At 38.2% G+C, this 22,875-nt stretch overlaps 1 protein-coding gene across 2 annotated transcripts in view; it reads right to left on the bottom strand.

Annotated features, from left to right (window-relative positions):
- Positions 1-3,976: 3,976 nt before the first annotated feature.
- The window catches only part of CHST11 (carbohydrate sulfotransferase 11), a 178,193-nt gene continuing 159,294 nt past the window's right edge, over positions 3,977-22,875 (bottom strand). For both annotated transcript variants that reach the window (XM_063309064.1, XM_063309063.1), the window contains exon 3: positions 3,977-5,640. In XM_063309064.1, coding sequence (XP_063165134.1) covers positions 4,786-5,640 — 855 coding nt within the window. In that variant the 3' untranslated portion in view covers positions 3,977-4,785. The remainder of the gene's footprint in view (positions 5,641-22,875) is intronic.

Below are 22,875 nucleotides of genomic sequence, written 5' to 3'. Positions count from 1 at the left end.
GGGCATGCTTCAGATATAATTCAGAAGAACAGCTTTGGACTTCACAGAAGCACAGCATCTCTCTGTCATTCATTAAAGCAGCCACACCTTTTTGTAGGCAACTGCAGAACCTGGGAAACGGTATTGCTTTAATGAATAGTAGAGAGCTACGGTAATTGTGCTTGCACTAAGTTCAAAGCCATTCTTCTGAAACATTTTTGAAACATACATAGCCTACCATCTTCAGGATGAGAAGCAGTGTGCCTCTGCATTATTAGTTGCTTGGTATAAGAATGGAAGAATGCCCTTCCATGTCCTGCTAGGAGCTTCTCAAAAATGTTGCATATGCTTCTGTGGAAAGCTGGAACTGACACTAAATTGGATTTTCAGGAATCCTTTAAAGCTGTTAGGTTTTACCGCTTTAAATATTCTAAAATCTGCATATTACAGTTATGGCCAGTATTTCCAGGATCAGGGGAAAGTAAGATAGTCTCCTCCAGAAGTTTAGATTTCACTTCCAACCAGCTCTTAAAGGATTATTGGAGCTGTAGCCCAAAATATTTGGAGAATACTAAATTGTCTAGTCTTGGTAAAACAATGTCAAGATGTGTAAGAGGAAATCTTGAAGGGATGTTACTTCTGAAGGGTCTTAAAATCAGCAAACTGAGTTCTAAGAATATCAGTTCTCAGGCAGCATTCACCATAGCAGTTCATGATGAGAATTTTAATTTGTTGTTGATACAGCAGTCTACAATACTTCTTTATATGAGTGTCCTAAGAAATCTAATCGATTTATTAAATGGGATTGTGGACCAATCACTGCAACCCCAATAAACTATGGGAGACATGCTAGAGGATTTGGCATTGCCCCAAAAGATGTTTAGTTTGTTTAGTTTGGTCAGAACATCGACAGCTTACATGAGCAGGTATCGGTAAAAGTCACGGATATTGCCTCCTGGTTGCTCCTCCTTGCTATCACCACCTCTTCTCCTGCTTTCTTTTGAGTAAGTGACATGAGAAGGGGATGATAAATACTTCCCACAAGCAAATAAAAGGAAGCATGAGCTGCTAAAGGTATGCTGTCCAGACCACCTCAACTCTGTCCTCAATTTTAAAGCTGGCACCAGACCCCTTTCCCCCTGCTCTTGCCATATTTCAATCAGCTCTTGAAACTCTTCCCTGTCTCAAAAGTGCTGTGCTTTTTGACCTGCTGGTTAGCTGCTGAAACAAACATCTCAAGTCCTTGTGAGTGTGCAAAGGTAGATGTGCAGCTTTTTGAATTACAGTTCCTTTTATAGCAAAATTAAAATTGATCAGAAACATTTGGCTGAGCTGGTAAGGTTAGTACAATCCTAGGTTCTTCTGCCAACCATTGGTGGTGGCTGCAACTTTTGGATGATAGGACTGTTATTCATTAAAGTCATTGGACATTTTTCAGAACTTTGCATGAGCCTTGCGTGGAAGTCTGAAAAACGTCAGTTTACTGTAATGAATAGCAGAGGTGCTGTACCTGCATGAGGTCTGAAGCATTTCTTCCCAATCATTTTCAAAGCGCTCCCAGCTTTATTGAATAGTTAATACTACATTTCATTGAACAATATGAACGAAGGATTACAGTCCAAAATTAAGTGAGGATTATGTAGGATTAATATATAGGATTAATTTCCCTGCTTTCTTATAGAATAAAGCTGCCAGTTTCTCCAGTCAGATTATCATTAAAACTATGTGATGTCATGCCTGTTTTGAACCAATAAGTACCCATATGAATGGACAGGCCATCCCATCAAAAGCCTTTGTGATATGGCAGAGATTTCTGAGCCATCCTTTGTTTCAGGTAGGAAGAAGTGTTGGGCAGGATAGATGGCTGCCTTACTCTTGAGTAAAGTCACCTGTGAAATAAGAGCTAGATTCCAATCTGGACTGGAATGATGTCATTTGGGAGAGGAATCTGTCTCTCTATTTGATATTCTTGCTATAGAAATATCTGGATTCTTCTATACAGAAAATAACAAAGGCAATTGCAGCTGTATAGATTTGCTATAGGTTTTAAGTCTACTACTAAAATAGAATAGAATCTGGTAAGAGTTATTTGTTGTATATATTACTGAAACCCACTAAGATGTGGTTTTATATATCTTCCAGTCTCATCTTCCATATAAGTACTGTAAGGTGAAAATCTTCATGTTTACATCAGGAGGCTAAGCTGGATTATCAAAATCATTACTGTAATCATTTGGGACATGTTGAGCTACATGTTAACAATAATATTAATATTAGGGTTATCCTCCAATTAAATAAATCTGTTGATTAATCATATGCTTTTAACTGGTTGATTAAATTTCATTTATTTGCATATAAATCAATAATTCTGAAGCAAAATACTTCTTCCAATGTTTTAGATGACACCTGTAGGCGCTACTTAAAAGCGTGGGAAGAGAGAATGCTTCTTCCTAAGATGCTTGCCGTCTATGTTTATAGAAGGACCTTTATTTAAAATTACCAAGTTTTAAAATTTTGCTGTCTGATTAATTGGGAGCACTTTTCAATTAATTGATTAAAATCTTCTGACCAGTCTAACCAATTACTTAAGAAAACACTGTGATCCTAAATAATGTTATTACTACAGCTATTTATAAAGGCAATGAATTCATCATTATTACACATCTTGAAATCAAACAAGTAGGAAGGCAGAAATGATTTTAACAACATGTCCAGCAAAGTAGAACTTTGAATATGTTTCTCTCTACACAATAGTCACATTTCATTCAGTCACAGACTTTAAATATTAATGTGTGTATGTGTGTGTGTATACATACATGTGAAAATCAGTGTTTGTTCTTCCCAATGTTAAAAGATAACATCATAATATCACATTCTTTCAAAATAATTGCTGTTAACATCTGGAACTGAGATAAAATTGCATCACTGCAGGGGTTTTTTACCTCCTGGTATTCTAGAATATAGGTATCCACCTAAAAGAAGGTTAGGTGCCATTTAATATTGTACGCTATGCAATGGGCCTCTTTAAACTTTGCTACAACTTAGAACATGATACAGGTAGTCCTCGCTTAATGACCACAATTGGGAACAGAATTTTGGTTGCTAAGCGAAGCAGTCATCAAGTGAATCTGACCCAATTTTACGATCTCTTTTTTGTGATGGTCATTAAGTGAATCACCCCAGACATTAAGTGAACCACATGGTCATTAAATGAATAATGTGGTTCCCCATTGATTTTGCTTGCCAGAATCTGGCTGGAAAGGTCAAAAATTGCGATCATGTGACCATGTGATGCTATGATGATCATAAATGCAAACTGGTTGCCAAGCTCCCAAATTGTGATCACATGACTGCAGGGGCACTGCGACAGTCATAAGCATGAGAACCAGTCATAAGTTGTTTTTTCCAAGCCTGTTGTAAGTCTGAAATGTCACTGAATGAATGGTTGTTAAGTGAGGACTACCTGTATAGACTTTCTCATTATCTCACAGGAAAGCCGCTCCAAGATGCAGATTATTCTTTGCTATGGTACAAATTTCAGGGTGGGGATGTCATTTAAATCAACAGCATAAAGGGCGCATTCTTTCTCTCTCTTCTTTTTTGGAATGATTATCTCCAAAGACCCAAGATGAGAGATGACAGATGCAAACAGCAGGGTACCGATCTGAGAAATCCTGTATTGGTACCATGTTGTTCTATTGCTCAGATATATTATGGAGCAAAGGAAGCGACTGTTCTTAATTGAGTAGACTGATCATCAAGAGCCAGGAAAAGAGCCAAGGCTTCTTTCGTGCTCTGGCCTGTCTCAGATCCTCTACGTTAAAAAAAAAAAATCATTGATCCTAAGACTCATTCATGGGAAAAAAGACTACAGTGTTTTGTTATGTCAAACAGCCAGTTGGGTCTCTAAGAGTGTTCTGTCCCTGAAGGGCTGGGTCTAACGATCAGACGAGGCCTCACATGTGAGCATTTAATCAAATGAATTTCCTATTGAACTAGGATTCCCTCTAAGGGTAATTAGGAGGGGCAGATAATTCTCAATAGTCTCTGGCTTGGTTGTCTCCTTTAAGGGACAGGAGACTGAGTCATGCCATCACTTTCCAGAACATTTCCTTCCTCCTCTTACCTGGTATTTGGAATGCACAAATGTATGACTTTTTAATGGTCTAAATGTTCTGAGACCAAGTAGGTGCATCTTTATGTAGAAAAGCATGTCTTACAAATCAGAGAATCAGAAGGCTCCCAAATCCATAAATCTATTATAGTCCCTGGGCCTTACTGCCCACTGCAATGTTTCCAATTCGGTGAGCACATTCATCCCCCCATAATGAAGGAGTATTATGGCAGAGGAAAACTCCAGCAATGAGAACACAGGAAACGTTTCTTTTCTTCCTTTTTTCTTTTATGCTTACACAGCATTGCATTTCAGCTTCTAATGAGGAATCTATTTTGTAAGCATAAATAACCTAAAGGCTTGGATTTATTAAGAATGCCAAAAAAAATAAAATTAAAAAAATAAGTCAGGGCATAAGGAACATTTTCCACCCCAAAACAGTGTAGCACTTACTTGTTACTTCTAGAGCTATTGTCACTGCAATTTTCTTACCCTGCAGAGCTGTCCTTTCTTACCAACCATTTAAATAATAAATTTTCAACTATGCTGCTCGCAGCATTACTAAAAAAAAGAGAAAAATATTAACTTACAAAATAACCCATTCTTCATACATAATTATGACAAATAAAAATCTTAAATTAAACAGCTTTCTTTCTTTCTTTCTTTCTTTCTCAGGCTATCCTCATTTCATTTCATTCCAGTTTCAGGTAGCTTGGCACTGAATAATTGAACATTAAAAAATCAAGTTTGTAGACTTCATACAGCTGTGTTTGGTACTCTGAACTGATGTTCTGGAAGAACTCTGTAGTCATTTCATCAGTAGTTCTTGTAGACTTTGCATAGGTGGGGAACTTGAGATAGTTTCCTACTCCTGCTAGTTGAAGGATGTAGTTGGAATCCTCTTCAAGAGTCTCATACTTCCCTATGAGGTCATAATGGATGTGACAAGGATGGCACAGAGAAAAGACAGTTTGCCAGTGTTCATTGAATGGCTCTTCTCTTTGAGTTTGTGGGTCTATGAGATAAGCCACAAACTCTTCAAATTTTACATCATCACCTTTATGCAGAGCCTCCTGTGTTGCATTTTTCCTTTGGCGCTTCACGATTTTGGTACCATATCTCTTGTGAAAGGAGGTGTTATATTTCTGTGTGAATTTGTTTCTGTAGGCTGACACCAGTCTCTCAAAAGGCTCACGGACAAATAGAAACTTCATGTAGTTTTTCAAGCGATGGTTGATCTCTGGGATGCTGTACTGGTTGAGTGTTTTCAAGTTTGATGAGACATGTGCTTCATTAGCTGGTATCTCCATTGGATCAGTGTATTTTCCTCTCCCAGTCAACACCATCATGACTCTCTTCCAGTTGGTACAGGCCACTTTGGGGACATAGCAATAAATCAATTCATGATCTTCATCAACCACCAAATGTTTGAGATCATTAGGTGTCAGCACACGGCGCTTCCTGCTGGACATGCTGTTGGCTCGACATGTCTCTGTAACTTGATCCCTCCGGATTTGGTGAAGGATTGCTGTGCTGGATAATTCCAACTATGTAAATGAAACACAAATGGGAACAACTCAGTACAGTTTGGAAATACTTCTGCTATCTTACTTATTAAAACCTTTTGCTATCCTTGTTGCTAAAACCCAACAAAGTGGTACACAACAAATCTCAAGATATCCTAGGCAGAAATTGAATAGCTGCTTCTAATTCTCTTCTATGCACATTCTTCTGCTGTTTTATTGACATACAAAACTTCCTTTACCGCTTTGAAATAGAACAATTACTAGAAAATGCAGCCTTCACTTTACTGGAAAACTAGTGACTCCTTCAAGACCCACCTACCCAGTCTTCTGTGTTCAAAAACAATATTACAACTGCAAGGATCATGCCGAATTTTGTGTTTTATAGGCATACTCCTTAAATGTAGCCTGCAGTTCATAAGTTACACTACACTTTTTGCAATTCTACTAAGAAAAAGGGTACAGTTCCTCTGTCTACCCTCTGTTCTAAAAGCCATCAGTTGCTGCAATACACTCCAGCTGGGAATATAGCAGACAAATTCAGATGTAATATGCTCCCCTTCCATCCTTTTTCTCTCCTGTGCTGAATTTTAATGCATCTGTGGTTTACCAAAGCACAATTTCCTGTTACCCTCAAATTATGAAAGAGATTTTATACCGGACTTCAAATTAAGATCAGATCCTGACTCATTTCCAGTCTCTAGTTAGAGAATAAACCGATGTTTACCTATTTGGATGTAATAGAAACTGTGGTTTGATTAACTCTACAAGTATTGGTATCTGCCCCAGGCGGTAAACAGAAACAGAGGGAAGATCAAGAAAGACTACACAAGCAAAAGTCCCCTTCTCTGGTATTTAATCATGGTCTCAGCTCAAATAGCTATCCCTATTATAGCCAAGGTATCATATGGGAGAGAAAGGTGCAGAATGTGTGGTTCTGAAGAAATATGGAATGGCATATACCAGAACATAATGTCCTTTCAAAGCATTCTACCTACAGTAATTGTTTTTCTTACTGAGTGCAGAAAATCCATATTTTTCAAGAATTGCCAAGAAGATTCTTTGCTTTCAAGCAAGGAATGACACAGACAATGAATCCCTACCGGTTTGCCTCAGAAATCCTACAATCAGAAATATAATGCCTCTATGGGTGGATGTTCTTCTACCTGCAGATAGGATAATTATGCCTGTTATCCCAGCCCTGCCTGACCTGCAGAGACACTTGTTGCAATAATTACTGATGAAGAATTCAGAAAGAAGCAAACACATTTTATTGGCTCCTGAGGACAATGCAGTTATATCCTGGTACTAAATGTATTTCAGTCTGCCTTTGTGAAACAAGGTGATATACTCTCTCTTATTCTAAGAAGACTTCTTACTGCATCTCTGGTCAAACTCATTTTGAAAGAAGACCAGAACTTGGTGTGACCTTTGCTGCTGAGAACAGGAGGAGGGTACTGGTTTCCAAACACCTTTGAAAATGAACACAGAATGTACTCTTGCTGTTGATATCTACCTCAGCCTAGGATTGTTTTGTCTTCCTCGGCAGTGACCTTGGTGAAGGAAATAAAATGTGTGGAAATGTCTGCTATGCACTAAAGGGGAGAACAGTTTCAAAACATGCTTCTTTGAAGTGGTTTTTTGGTTTTGTTTTGCTGGCTTCTGAGACCTACAACCTCAAATGGACTATGCGTAGGTTGCCTTTTAACAGACTTGTTGTTTATCACACTGTTTGTTATGATATGGATATATTTATTAAGGATTTTGTAGTTCAAATTGGACGAATTTTCTGTTTTAGAAAGGGTTGAATTATAGGATAGGAATACATTCTTTTTCTTATCATTGTTCCTCTAATCCTTGTCACTCTCCAAGTTAAGATTGTTTAGTTACTTAAGACATTACAGCAAAACACAACAACCATGTAATACACTGGGACGTAGCATAAGGACATTCCAAGCTATAAATAAGCCATTATTACAAATATAATGTCAAAGGATGACAAGAATCATTGAGCAAAAATGCTAAAGCTTGAGCATTAACATCCCAAAGCTTGCTTTCCACTTTAGCCAGGAATGTTTACTCCTCGTAAAAATTTTGCTAATCCAATCAAGTTTCATTATATTGACCAACTGACATAGTGGTAAGCTATGATTTATTGAATAATGGGATTGGTTCTCACAATTAACCATTCAGTGTGGATTCACAGGCCTCTGGTACAAGCCATTATGATGAAATAACGTATGTAATAATGTGTTCGGGCAAATGATGCAGATTATACTATTTGTACAACATCGTGACTGATGTGACATCACTTACCCTCCCTTGCTCCCATCTGTGGACATCCATGCACTACAGAGAAGTGACCCATCAAATACACTTTGAATTTCCTTTTAGGAGAAATATTGATATTATCAACTATTCTAATGTCCAGAATGCATCTTCATAGGAAGCAAATTTGCACCTCTGCATTAGTAACTATTAGCTGCACCCATTAAAACAGGTATTATTATTTGTCCCCACGACTTACAAGGACAGCGCTCAAATCTCTCATTTGTTTAGTGTGTGTGTGTGTACACATACAAAAGGTAAAATCATCATCATCATCATCATCATCATCATCATCATCATCATCCTATTTTTACAGTGATATAAGTTAAATTTTAAACCCTATAGATATAGATATAGATATTTCACATAGCAACTGAGCAGTTTTCTGGTTTTTCAGCTGACAATTTTCCTTACATTCTTTTTTCCCCCAGACTTTATTTACTTTTAACATTCAAGTCATCACAACTCTAAATGCACACTATCCTTAAAAATTACACAAATAGATCTCATATCACCCATTCCACTGTTATTTTTATTCATAGCTGAAGCACAAATATTGCTTTTGCTTTTTCAACACCCAGTTAATTTATTTACTTTGAGCAAATAATACCAAATAATTAAAATAATCTCAGCTTGCAGAGGAAACTAGTTCACTGAAAAGTTGGCTTATTAGCTGGTAGAGGATTCCTGGCTTACAGTTTCCACCACTTCAGGGAAGTGGCTTTATTCAAAGGTTCATGACTAAATAAATCCCGTACAAATAGTTCCTTACCTAGCATATTACGCTTAGTATAACTGTGCAACCCAACCTCTCACGGCATTTGGAAGTCACCTATTTAGACCATTGTTGTTGCCCCCCTGGCGAATGTTGTCAAAAAAGTCAAGATGGCAGCCACCACTCTGCAAAGCCCTGTCCCATTTCAATGTGTTTCAATGTTTGTAAAAAAATGGGTGGAGGTTTCAATCACATAATTGCACTGCCATCTTGACTTTTTTGATTCGTCCTCCAGATTGGATATGTCATAATGGCTTTATTTATTTATTTATTTATTTTTCTGATGTATATAGCTGTAATGGGCTGAGAGAATAATCCTGAGGCCGCAGCCAAGACAATGGTCAGATAAGAGAAATCTGATTCCAAAGCAGGAATGTAACTTGAGAAAGCATCTCTGACTTGACTCTTTCTAGTTCTTTTGAATGTAAAGGCAGGGAAGGGGGAGGCACATTCAGACTTGTGAGATTATGTTACTGTATATTATAACCTTATAATAAAAGTAGTATTAGCATTCATAACTTTGGTTTCCTGGTCAGGATTACCTTGATGGTCTGACAATAGCCTTCCCTTCCTTTTCCCCTCCCTCCCCCCATTTGAAGAGGATACTCTTCAAAATTCCACTTATTTTCCATGAATGAATGAATACACATTCATAAACATGCCCCTACTATTAATTGGCTTCATAACTTACACAACCAAAGTCTAATTGTACCAGGAATTTAACGATTATATGCTTCCAATAGCAATCAATGACTTCATTTTTTTCCTTAATTAATATTCTTATTGCATTGTGTTATTTTATTCCTTTGGTCTAAAATTTAAACTTTCATTTAAAACAAAGTGCCATGTAAATTCCATCAAGGTGCCGGAATTGCATTTTCATACTTTGCAGTCCCCTCCCTCTTCAGAGTTTACATTTTGCTCCTGCTGAGGTTTCAAGTAACCTTGAGCATTTTGTCGCCATTTGTCACTGTCATTCCTAATACGCAGTGTTTCTCAACCTTGGCAACTTTAAGATGTGTGGACTTCAACCTTGCTGTCTGGGGAATTCTGGGAGTTGAAGTCCACACATCTCAAAGTTGCTAAAGTTAAGAAACACTGCTAGTGTGCATATGAGGCAACTGATTGAATATGCCCTCAACACCCCTACCAACACAAGCAGGGCAAGCCATGATATATAAGCTGAGAGCAAGGCCCACTCCCTCTTCGCACTGAAGATGTTGCCTAGTCTGGCAATGAAATGTCTGCAAGAAAACAACAAGGCTCAGAGAGCACCAAGGACTCCACAGTTCAATCCTGAGCTACAAATATTCACTTCGATTGGCATCAACATACCCTCTGAATAAGTTCCTTCATGGGAAGCAATACTTTGGCTTTCATCTGCAACAGCCAGCCCAATTATACTGAGTGTAATTTCTTTGTGGGGAGGGAGAAATAATGCAGTTGTGACAAGCTTTGTGCATGGTTCAATATTTGAAATGATCAGATGGATTTATATTTTTCATTTCAGGTAAAAAAACTAATCAGTTAAAATATAATCCCAGTGTTATTTCAGGTTTTGAGGTTCTCCTGCATATTCCTTTTGATGTGGCTATTGTCTTCAGTGGTCAAAAAACAAGAGAGAAAAATGGGTACTGACATCAAGCAGAAGGAAAGGTTCTCCTGGGTTTCTTAGAATCTTCCAAGTCTAGACCAGCAGTGCAGATGGTGAAGATGGGAGCAGCATGCTGATTCAGTGAGACTCCAAAAACAAAATACAGTGGCTGCATCCTGGGAAAGTTTGTCCTAGGTATTGGAGATAAGTAATTTATGTTGTTAGACTGAATGAAATCTGGTGAAGAAAAATAGAGGTGAATATTTTGGCCTGGTACTAGGCAACACTCACATATTTTGCTAGCATTTGGTTTGACTGGATACTAATCTGTCAGTTCAGTGTGGAGTCAGTGTCATGTTATAAGGGAAGAATGTGCAATGGGTTTTAGGATAAATATTTAGCAGCCTAAGCCAGGCATGGAAAATCCACACATAGCTTTCCAAAATCCTTGGTATAGCTCCAGGAACTTCTCCAAAAATTGCTATTAAATTATAATTTAATGTAATAGGATGGTGAAATTAACTGATGCATGTAATCTTATTAACTGTCAGTAATCATTTAAGTTGAATTAAATTTTAATTACATCAAATTGAATTGTCCTCTTCCACCCACTTTTTTGTAATGTCCCCCCAGCACATAAGTGGCCAATAGGAAGTTGAGCACCCATCCTGAGCTTCACAAATGCATTCTACTTTTCAGAGTATTTACTCTGTCACCATTTCTGCTTTGGTAAGGGCTAACCTCTTAGTTATGGGTCAGCTTCAAGGGATGGGTACGCTAATTCAGAGTGGTTGTATTTTCTCTGACTTGCCATACCAAATTTTACTTGCTTCTCCTTGAGAAAAGAGGACTGTGATGGGGTGGGGTGGAGAAGTGCAATAGCCCTCTTCAAATACCTGAAAGAATGTCACACAGGTGAAGGTCAAGACCTGTCCTCTGTTCTTCAAGCCTGCAGGATACAGGCTAATGGATTGGTTAATGGATTTAAGTTATAGGAAGTCAGCTTCCAAATAGATATTGTGTGGGGTGGGGGGTGGGGAGAGACTATTAATAAGAGTAATTCAAGAAACAAATTGCCCAGAGAAGTGGTGAGCACCATTCATAGATGTGCTTAGGGTAAAGGTGGACATTCATTTGTTGAGGTAATTTTAATCATGATGCCTGGAAGATGGGGATAGTAAAATGCCCTTCCAACCCCATGGTTCTATGATTGATTTCCCACTTGTCTGGCTATAAGATAGCAGCCTTGGCAGCTGCCCTTTCTGTGCAGGTGACATTAACATTCTGAGGTCAAACCTCTCTTCTGTTGCTTTTCAGTGATTATGACCTTTGAAGGATACTGCTTAGATTCTTTGGCATCCTGTCATTACAGCCATCTGGAAGAGATTTTCTGTTCTGTGTTTTTATTTTTAACCTTTTGTCATTGTTTTCTTTTGTGTCTTGAAAGGTACTCATTTTCTTCTGTTTGACCAGCAACAACAATAATATGAAACTGAAAAGTTAAATGAAGGCTATATGTGTGCAATAGGTGATAGATGAGTTTTAAACTACCAGGAAGTCATCTTTCAAATGGCATGGAAGGGGGGAAAGAACAGCCAGATATATCCTCACAAGAGACAATTGTTCACATTCATGCACAAGGCTTTCCCATTAAAAAAAAATTAACACCCCCCTGGTCTCCCCGGCAATCCATCCTCTTGTTTGTGATGTCTGCAATAATTAAAATGACATTTTTTTCATATTCACATTTGTTTACAGTGACATATGTCAAAAAGACATGTTAGCATTTTGAACCATCCTTTGGAATTGGAAGCTATTTTCAGATCTACTTTACAAATGTGGTATTTAAAATTATGAAGCTCATTAGAAATACTTTTCAATGAAATGTCAGTTGGATGTGACAGCTTCCTTATTGGCTTTTCTAACTTGTTTTGGAAACCTTTGAGAGCAGATAAGTAAAATCAGTAAACCAGTGGTTGTCAAATTCTGGTTCATGGAGAGGCCTACTAGGTAGTCCACTGCAACCTCCTTACATTCTCTACCAATCAACTGCCATGTCACGGCCTGCTCATACCTCAGCTCCCCCGCGCCATTTCCCAGTGTTACCTGATTTACAAAGTAGATTGGGGTCTGAAAATTGGTTCATTGGTGCATGTAAGTGATAACACAAGTAGCGGTGTGTGTGAGGACAATGAACAGGTCTTGAGTGCAGTTACTGATTGTGAAGCTGTATAAAAAAAAGGCAAAGATGCCCTTAGTCGTGTCTAATGACACACTAGGGGGCGGTGCTCATTTCTGTTTCCATGGCTGAAGAGCCAGCATTGTCTAAGGACACTTCCGTGGTCATGTGGCCAGCATGACAATCATGGAAATGCTGAAGCTGAATATACTGTGCTAAATGGAACTGTGATTTCACACAATCAACACACAAGAAAAATGCAAAATGAAAATATGGAGCTTAATATGTATAAAACAAAGATGTCATTGGCCTGGAATTCCACTCATCCCTAGCCCCATCTCTCTCTCTCTTGTCCCAGAACAATGCTACATGGCATATTGGGCAGTAAGGATTCTCCAACTCTACTCAGAAATTTCTGTTGAACATTCCTGACCAACAGCAGCAGTTGTTATGACAGCATTGGTTAAAATCATTTAAGTAGTCAATGCATACATAATTTGGATTAAAGTTTTTGGCACAAAATTTCATTTTAAAAAACCTTTAACAATGGAGGGGATGGGAACGCATAAACAAATGCAATTGTAATCATTACCATATTCACTGAGAAACATGATCACCCATTTTCAGACAAAAATGCTGGGAGAGGGTGGGGATGTAACTGGGTATTCCCTGAATTCTCTAAAAAATTATTTATTAGTTCATGATTGCAGAAAGTTTGAAAAACATGCAGTAAACAGTTCAGATCATAAGTGTACAACCAAGCTGGGGACAAGGGCCATGTGTGAACCCTGTGAACTGCATTAGGGCTGCATGTGGACAGGTCAATGGAAAGGGTAGATGACATCAAGGCAGAAAATTGGCATTCCTTAGAGCAGTGTTCCTCAACCTTGGCAACTTTAAGATGTGTGGACTTCAGCTCCCAGAATTTCCAAGTTGGCTGCCCTAGAGTAAGATCCCTTCCTGGATCCAACCACATAGAGCCAACCACATAGAGCTTAAATGTTTTTAAAAAAGCATTTTAAACTGAATCAAGCAATTTATTGGAAGCCAATGCAACAGTCACAAAACTGGCTTTATGTCACAATAGTGGCTTTCACTCACCAGATAACGTTCAAATGTCTTTAAAAAACAAACAGACTAGAGATACATTGACCAGAGTGAAGGCAGCTATAGAACTGTTTTTATAGTAAGAGGAAAGTGAAAGCATTCTAATTCTCACCCCAGAAATAAATTGGATTTTTCAAGTGTTTAATCTGGACATTCAAAAAGCCCCCTTGCCTTCTCGTACTTGCCAGTCATTGCCCTTCTGCTGTCAGAGGTGGAGAAGTCCTAGAGATATCAAGCACTGTAGAAGACTGCACAGCTGCTCCAAGACTTTTTGCTCCTGAGCCAAGTTGTATACAGAAGCCTACTAGACCAGCAAACAAATCTTTTCCTGTGATACTGCCCTAACACACACAGAGCACCCAGCTGGTTTAGGAGGTGCAAAAGAAATGGTGTGACATACAGGAGTGATCTTCAAGGAAGGCTCAGAAGGAAAAAAGTAATACTAATAAAGGTAGTCCTCGCTTAACAACCACTCATTCAGCGACCATTCAAAGTTATGACAGTGCTTAATGAGTGGGACTTATGACCGGTCCTTGAAGTTCTGGCTGTCACAGCATCCTTGCAGTTATATGATTGTGATTCGGGCACTTGGTGACTGGCCCTCATTTATGACCATCACAGCATTCCGTAGTCACATGATTACCATTTGCAACCTTCACTGCCAGCTACCCACAAGCAAAGTCAATGGGGAACTTGGCAGGAGGTCGCAAATGGCAATCACGTGACGTTGCACTTGATTACCATGTGGGATTCGCTTAATGACGGCAATCGGAAGTGCCAGAACTGCTGTTGTAAGTCAGCACAGTCAAGCAACTTCACGCTTTATGGCCGTATCACTTAACAACAGAGTTGCCAGTCCCAGTTACCATCGTTAAGCAAGGACTACCTGTAGTAGGAACAGTAGTAATACCAAAATTTCAGAAGACAGAATAATCTTTTTAATATTCTCATGTGAGATCTCGCAAAATTTTGGACATACAAATCTTCCTTCCTTCCTTCCACATTGCATAAAATCATGTAATGTTCCCTCCTTTCTGTAAAGATAGCTGATCTTAATTTCAAGCCATAAAATCTTCTACAATATGTAGAATCACCCATTAAACTAAGCCCAAGTCACCACATTATGGCTTACTGTGATGTGTGACTGCCATCATCTTGTCTGTACCAACTTCCACAACTTTCCTGGAGCTGTCCTTCCATAAATACTTGCCAGAAAGTCCCCCAAATGAGGAAGAGCAAACAGATCTGCTTTTTTTTTGCTTTTTTTTTTGTTTTTGCTTTATTCACAAACTTCTCAGTTCTCCTTTAGGGGAAGCATAAACTGAGAATGCTTATTTCATCTTCCATTTGAGCTTCTAACCTGACGAAAGAGAGTGAAGCAAATATTTACACACAGTAGTGAGGCCAAGAACACACAAATAATTGAAACTTGCCTCAAATTAAAATAACGTAGCTCCTGCTGTCCTACTTTAAACCTGATGCAAAACGTCTGTTTCTGCCTAGGTTTTAATCATTTCTGTTTTTTACCTAAATCCGCAATGAGAAGGCAGGGATAGGTATGAATGGATATAAATGACAGGATAAATCATCTTATTGCTGGAAGTAGGGAATCCTTGTTATGCCCAGCTGAATATTCAGAAACAGAGCCAACAGACTGAAAGTTCAGGCAAATAAGGCAGAGGTATAAAATAGTTTTGTTTTTTTTAGTTTCAAATCCTGCCTAAGCTAAGAAAGAGACTTCAGAGTCAGCCCAAGACATATGATTGTCCCAGTGAAGGAAAGAGATATCAAATGTCCACCCGTTCCATACAGAGAAGCTGAGCAAGCTGGCAGCTGAATCTTACTTTGACCCTAGCAATAAGTTTGATATCCTCAACCCACTCTGAGGTTACAAGCTACTTTCAAGGAAAGCAAGTGCAGGTTTTGGAAGATGGTAGAGGCCTGCAGAGAATTCCCTGTGTCACCTTCTGCCTGATGCAATTGCCTTATTCTGCCCAACAGCAGGGCCAGCACTGAGAGTTTTGTATTATGAAGCTTAACAAAAACATTATGGCAGGAATTCCAAAGCTTTTCCTTCATGCAGACTGCTACCTCATCTCAAAAAAATTTGAGGATTGTTGTACGCAAGTTCTTTTAAACAAATTTAACCAAACCTAAGGCATATGTAAAATGTGTGTATTTCTAATAATTCTTAAGAGTCTTGATTTATAATGAGTTCCTACAGAAGCACCACTGTGCAAATTCAGTCAATATGACCTTACACAAAACTATTTGTGAACTAAAATTCATTGTGAATAATAATGCATCACTGAATGACATACATAAAATGGTTATATTATTATCTTCTCCACCACAAATTTTGTGCACTTCCCACATGGACCATAGGTTAGGAATTATGGCATTATCCTATTGGCATAATTATTAGATAATTAGGGCATTATTTTTCATTGACTAGACTATACTTCACGAGTCATACAAAAGGTAGTTGTCAGGCACAGGAGTAAAATCTAAATAATGAGATCAAACAGCAGCAACAACAAAATGCAGGTGTGTCCTGCAGCAATTAATAACAGCAGTCATAGTACTAATACAATGGAGTTAATCCCAGCTTTACTAGTCCTGCCTGGTGTTCTCTCTCTCTAGAGGTTTTTAAGAAGAGGTTGGACAGCCGCTTCTCAAGGATGCTGTAATTGGTTTTTCTGCACGTTGAAGAGGGTTGGACTAGATGATCTCTGTGCTACCTTCCAACTCCATAATTCTAGGATTCTGAAACCAGTTGAATTGTGAATCCCAGCACTTTGATTATATCATGTAGGATGAATAGGTGTGGGAACAGGGGAGTGGCCCTGCAGTTGTAGGTTCTTCAATAATAATTAAAAAGATTTGTCTGGCCACCCATCTTAGAGCACAACTCTGGGAGGCTCACAACTACAAAAAACATAAAAACCCAGTCTATTTGTTTTGCTGAAACACCAGACACCTTTGCACATACTTGCCCTGTATGTTGAGGGCTTTGTGGAAGGAACAATATTTATCCTTCATGTTTCAAACCTCATCTCATACCTCTGTCTGTGGCTGGCTGAGAAACAAGTAACTTTTGTCGCAAAAAAATTCAGTGGGCTTCTGTACTCTGCATGCCAGAAATACAAATTCCTTTGGAAACAAATTAAAAGCAAGTGTCATGTGTGCTTTACTCTGAAATGAAGACTGCAAAATTAAACAGAGTTCTGTTGGCGGGATACCATCCTGGGCACCAAATGGGGAGATAACACAGGACTCTTGTGTTGTTCCCTTGGAAAAATACCACAGGAAGGAAGACAAGAGGAGCTTAGTTTCTGCAGCTGAGCCATAATGGGCCCAAGGAAGCAAGATTAGAGGCCTAGAGTTAATTATGAAAAACAGTGTTTTCGTAGGAATGTGCTTTGAGACACCCAAATTAGCACGTACATTTGACCAAGGCAAATACCTGGTTTGGGGGAGTGACTGAAGATCATAAGGACTGTTGTACAGAATCAAACCAACAATCCTTTGGAGCAGGCAACCATTTTACACTGAGAGTAGCAGGACTGTGGGAAGAATCTGGGTGAGGCATGGGGGGAGGGGTCACATGCCACTTGCTGGGAACATGGATGGGGGCAATCATTCCCTCCCAGACACTTTTTGGGGGACATCTATTTTTTTCTCTTTTTGACACCCTCCTTTTTTTCTGCTTCCATCAGGCAGGCTCCTGGGGAAATGCCAGACTCCTTTGTCCTGTGGTCTGAACTGATCACTTGCAAAACTCAGCATCACATTTAGGTTAAGGGCTGGTGGCTTACCCCTGTTTTGAGGTACCCTTTGAAGCAGGAGCCACAAGCAGTTACCCAGCTCCGGGAACTACCAAAAAAAATAGATGTTGATATCATGGTATCACAGAAGTGGCTAGGATGGATTTTTTTTTCTTCCATTTGTTTTTAATGGTTTGAATTTTTAGTTATTGTCACACAACCGGATATCCAAAAACGTTCCCAGTACCACATGCTGCAGAGGGGCAGGCCTAGAGCTTCACAGCTCATCAGTGCTTCATTTTGCATTATTGAGGTTCAGTCACATTAATAAAAATGTCCAGAATAATCTAGGCTGAAAGATTAAGCTATATCAACAGCACATATTAAATGCAACTCTTGTTACCAATTTATGTTTGAATTTCCTTCTTGATGTATAGCCAAAATGTACAGACTGTCCCTGATCATTAATTCCCATTGTCTGTATTCCTTTGTATTATGGTTTCTCACCCTAAAATGCACTGATATGAACTGTACACATCTGTCTGACACATAAAATAGCAGTATTACTACCCATTTATCATACGCATTGCATTTCACCCAAAGAAGAATTTGCCACAAATCTGTCATGAACTAGCAGGCTCAATTATTTTCAGTTAATGTGAATTTTCTCTGGGCATGTAAAATAAATGCATGCAATTTATTTTAACCTGTTAGAACTACTTAGGGCACATATATTTATTTATTTATCAAATTTGTCACCACCCATCTCCTCTGACCGGAGGGACTATTTCCTAGACAATTTGAACCTCCTTTGACAAAAGAACACCCTCCACTTCCAAAGCAAAAATATCCCCCCACCCCCCAGTCTATGGATTGAACAGCCATGGTTGCTAACAAGTTTAATGAAATTTAATAAGAAAAAAAGGTTTCAAATCCATCACCTCTGAAATTCTGAGGGGATAAGTTGGTTCTCTATATTGACTCTGAAGCCATTTCAACAGAAGTAATTCAAAGGCTACATGTTACCAATGCGAACATTAATACAACTCAATGTAGCCTGCAGAGTTATTTGTTGTTTTGGCCAAAGACTCTTGGAATTAAAGCATCAGATTTTTCTTGGTAGTGCAGCAGCTTTAGCTGTACCACATTAACTGGTGTTGAAATATGTTTTTACCCTCAAGAGATTCAGCCAATAACAGAAAAACGCTATGCAGACAATCTTGTACATCCAAATTAGCCAGATGAAAAGTTGCCATCCTTCAGTTGGCCAAAAATATTGTGACTTAACTGCACATTACAGCATATTCTCTACACTATTCTGACACTTGAACATGTGTTCATTTTTTAAAAACGAATTCACTGATGCATGGAAGAAGTTTCAAACACTTGGCTTAGCTAATAATGAAGCCCCAGGAGTCATCTCTCAGGCAGCAAGTGAACAAAGAAACTTCAGTGGAAACATGGGATGTGATAAAGTGAAAAGGATGGATCACCAAGAGGCCAATTTACACGTAGAAGGAGAGGCCAATATTGCAAGCATCTTTTCTAATAACACTGACCAGGGAGTCCACAGGGTATTTGTCAAAATGTGCAAGATGGTGGGTGCAGCTTGGTGCAAACAAAAATGAGTGGGCCTTCAGTCATGATGCATACTCACCATCTTGCAGGTTTTGAACCACTGTGCCATGTCCCTGGCATTGAGTGAATTTAGGGTGGTAATGAGAACATTAACAAAAAAATGCCTGCAACGAATAACCACTGAGTGACAGGAAGGGAGATGGGGCAATATTAATAATTATGATATACAAAAGAAAAAAGAAACAGCTTGATAAAGGAAGCTATGTCACAAATGTCTGAGAGCAAGCATCCCTTGCAGGTGAGCTATTCCTTGTTCTCCTTCAGGAAGATCTGAAAATGGTCTTTCTGAAGTACAGTATCAAAACGCTGTTTGCAGAAGATATAAAAATCTTGCTTGTATAATTATTAGATTCAATAGCAATTCTTACATCCCATGGAGCTAAGTAGTTTAAGATGCTTTGAATGAGTTGTCTTCTTCTATGGTTCGAGCCAACACTTAAAAGCCTTCTGCATCTCAACTTTATATACCTTCTCTCTTGAGACTAAGGTCGAATGCTTACATTTAATAAATATATGGGAGGGGAGGGTTGCACCACCTCTGAGTCATGTTGTGTGGGAGAAATCAGCTCAATGCTTAGGGGCAACTTGTGGCCCCTTGAGGCAGAAACATTAACTCAGTCATCATCTTGCATGCAGAATTGTAGCATATAATACTGTAATAACAATGGCACAATGACTGAGTTCACTTGCCTTGCTAACACATAAGGCTGGTTGGTTTGTTATGGCTTCATGCAAAATGGTATGTACCAGGAATATAAGTTTTCTCTGTCAATTATCAAGTTCTCTGAAAACAGATATTGATATTAAGCAACTGCATTTGTGCACATATATCAAATCTGTATTTCTGTTAATATAATCACTGCATAATTAATTTAAATAATGTTCCTCAAATAAAATGCAAACACAAATTGAATATATAAGTTGTAAAAACATTTCTGGACTAAGGTCAGAAATGAGAACTGACATTCAAGATTATTTTTTCTATTTGTACATTCCTGAAGAAGTCAGTTTGAAGTTTTATTTAGAATTTACCTTTTAAATTATATAAAATACCTTTGGATGTGTATGAAAACCACCTGTGAACTTCTTGATTGCAACCAAAATTTATCTGCTCACAGTTGCAAAAACTCATCTATTTTTATTATTAGCAGTCAAGGAAATAATTTGATCAATGATCTGTGGAAGAAATTAATAAGAAACATCAACTGATTTCTCCTAAAAATGATCTTTCTTTAGGATATACTAAAATAATTATTATATTCTGGGAAAAAGGCTGTCCTTGTATTTCTATAATATAGAATGCATCTCACTGTTAGTTTATAATAATAATAATTATTATTATCATCTAAATAAAGAGTGACTGGAAACACTATGCCCATCCTATGGTCTTTGAGACAAAATAGTAAGGATTCCTGAACAGATGCCCTCCAAGCATGTTGGACATTTACGTGATGCTACCTAGAATTCTAACAGAGTGCCAGGCTATGGAAAACTGATTTAAACAATTGAGAGATCTACTACATATCAGCAGGGAACCTGATTTAGCTTCTCCCAGCATCTTCTCTAAAGCTTCTAGCAGGGAGGACCTTCCCAGATGAAGTCTTCACATGAAATCAATTAATAAAATATCTGAACAAACACACATAAACACATATGCATAAATGTCAGAATGGTTGCTGATGTTAATTCAGGCAATTTCTGGAATGTCTTTCTTTAGTATACAGTGAAAAATCAATTTTCTGAACTTCAATTCAGTAGACTTCACATGCAACTTATCGTGTTCCATTGCAATTTATAACATTTGCATAATCACACAAATGATATAAATGATGCCAATGGGATGATTTGCATCATTTGCACAACATCATTATCTTTGATTTACCAGACTTTCAAGAACAATAGATATTCTTCTCCCTAACTAGTCTGTTAAAAAAAGAGAATTCACTGATTTCTGGTTTTATTTCATTCTGCGATTGTTATGCACTTGATAGTGGGAGTACTGTCATGCAAATGTATGCAGCAAATAAAATAAGAGTATAGTAACAACATGGCTTAACTGAGCTGTGCTTCTTCAGTAACCTATCACTATATATTATTCACTAGGTGGCAGCATGAAATGCAAAACTTGGATTGCGTATGGGATTTCCTATTAACCAAAGCAGCAGCTGAAAGACAAGACTACCTTAAGAAGACATTAAGAAAATGAGATAATGCCAGATCCACTCTTTGATCATCTGCCAAAAGTGGTAGTTCCACTTCTGCAGCAAATGTATCAGTATCACATTTCTAGTGATGCTTATGGAAATGGTAATGGAAGAGAAACAAGTATGTTGAAATGTTCCCCTACTATTTACCCAAATGACTACCGGGGTGGGGGGAGGTTACCCCAAAGGTTTGTTCTATTGCCACTAAACTGAACTAGTCTTGTAAATATGAACCAGGCTGATACAACATCAGCTCTGTGATGCTCTTGTTGCCATAACAATGAAAACTACATGCAGGGATTCCAGGATTTCATTTACAGTGAGGCACTTGGTGTGGAAAGCATTTCTTTGTATTTTTGAAGCTGCTGTTGTTCATTTGCACTCTGACTTATTTTACTTTTGAATGACCTCTCTGCAGTCAAGGTTTCAGTGCATCCAATTAATATTCAGCACATAACTGCACTAAATAAATAGTAGTATATGATGGGCTCCCAGAAAAGAGCAGCCTTAACTACAGCCCTTAATGTTCCATAGAGGTAGTTTAATGAACTAAAAAGGAAAAAAAAAATCTTTGGTGACAGTATAAACTCTAGGATACAATACCAAGTGCTTAGGCTTTGATTGAAATCTCTAGACTTTTCACTGTGAGGTCATAGATGCATAAAGCAAAGGCAATTATTTATTCATTAATTCATATTGTTTGGCTCCAGTTTTCTAAAATGTAGAAAATGGTAGAAAATAATGAATAGTTAGTTACAGCCCTTATCATAGTTCACAACAGACTTAAAGGAAAGCCTGATCTTTAGCTGGATGCACCTGACTGGACTTGCTGGTGCCATTCTCAGTTATTTCAGCTTTTCGCATTAAAAATCACTGCCAGATACCAGGAATTCCCATGAGACTATTTGACAGAGTGTGGCTTACACACAGTAGTTAGGCCTTAGTTACTAAATAAGCTACAGTTTCCAGTAGCTCCAGCCACTAGAAGGTAGCAAGATCTGGTTCCAGGCCAGAGCCAAATGAAATCGGAATTCTAAATATGTCTTCAACATCATTATATCAGTCTTAAAAATTGACTAGCATTGGTGATTATAATTGTATTCATTAACATATTTTGGGGCTGCTCTTCATCCTTGCAGATACCAGAGCAGTGTATAAGGGTGCAAGCATAATTATCATACAATGCATACTAAAAGCAATTAAAATCATTTCAATAAACAACAAAAATCAACAAATGCAATGAACAGATCTTATTAACCAGTTACAGTGACTGTGCCAACTGTGAATTTTAATTGATACAGAACAGATTGCAATGCTGGTATGCCAACCACACCTGAAAGCAGAAAGTATTCTAGAACCAGGAGCCCCTACAGAGAAGACTTTATGGTCACATATTGTACCCCAAACCCACTGACACTCTTAGGGAACAATACATGTGGGAATGGAAGTTCAACTTTTTTCATTCACTTTGTGGTCTCCAAGAAAGTCCCCCTTCCCCTGCAACAGTTATTAGCTCAGGCACAGAAGCTTCCATTTATGCTAACAAGAACTTCCTTCCTTTCTGGGGCTACTAGCAACCACAAAAGCAGACTGAAATTGCATTAGAATGAGGCTAATATTAAACCAAACCATGATAATTACAGGTTTATGTTGTTTATTGTTGTGCT

Source organism: Candoia aspera, chromosome 7, assembly GCF_035149785.1.
Source record: "Candoia aspera isolate rCanAsp1 chromosome 7, rCanAsp1.hap2, whole genome shotgun sequence".
Classification (NCBI taxonomy): domain Eukaryota; kingdom Metazoa; phylum Chordata; class Lepidosauria; order Squamata; family Boidae; genus Candoia; species Candoia aspera.
This window is presented reverse-complemented; position numbering and strand designations above follow the sequence as displayed.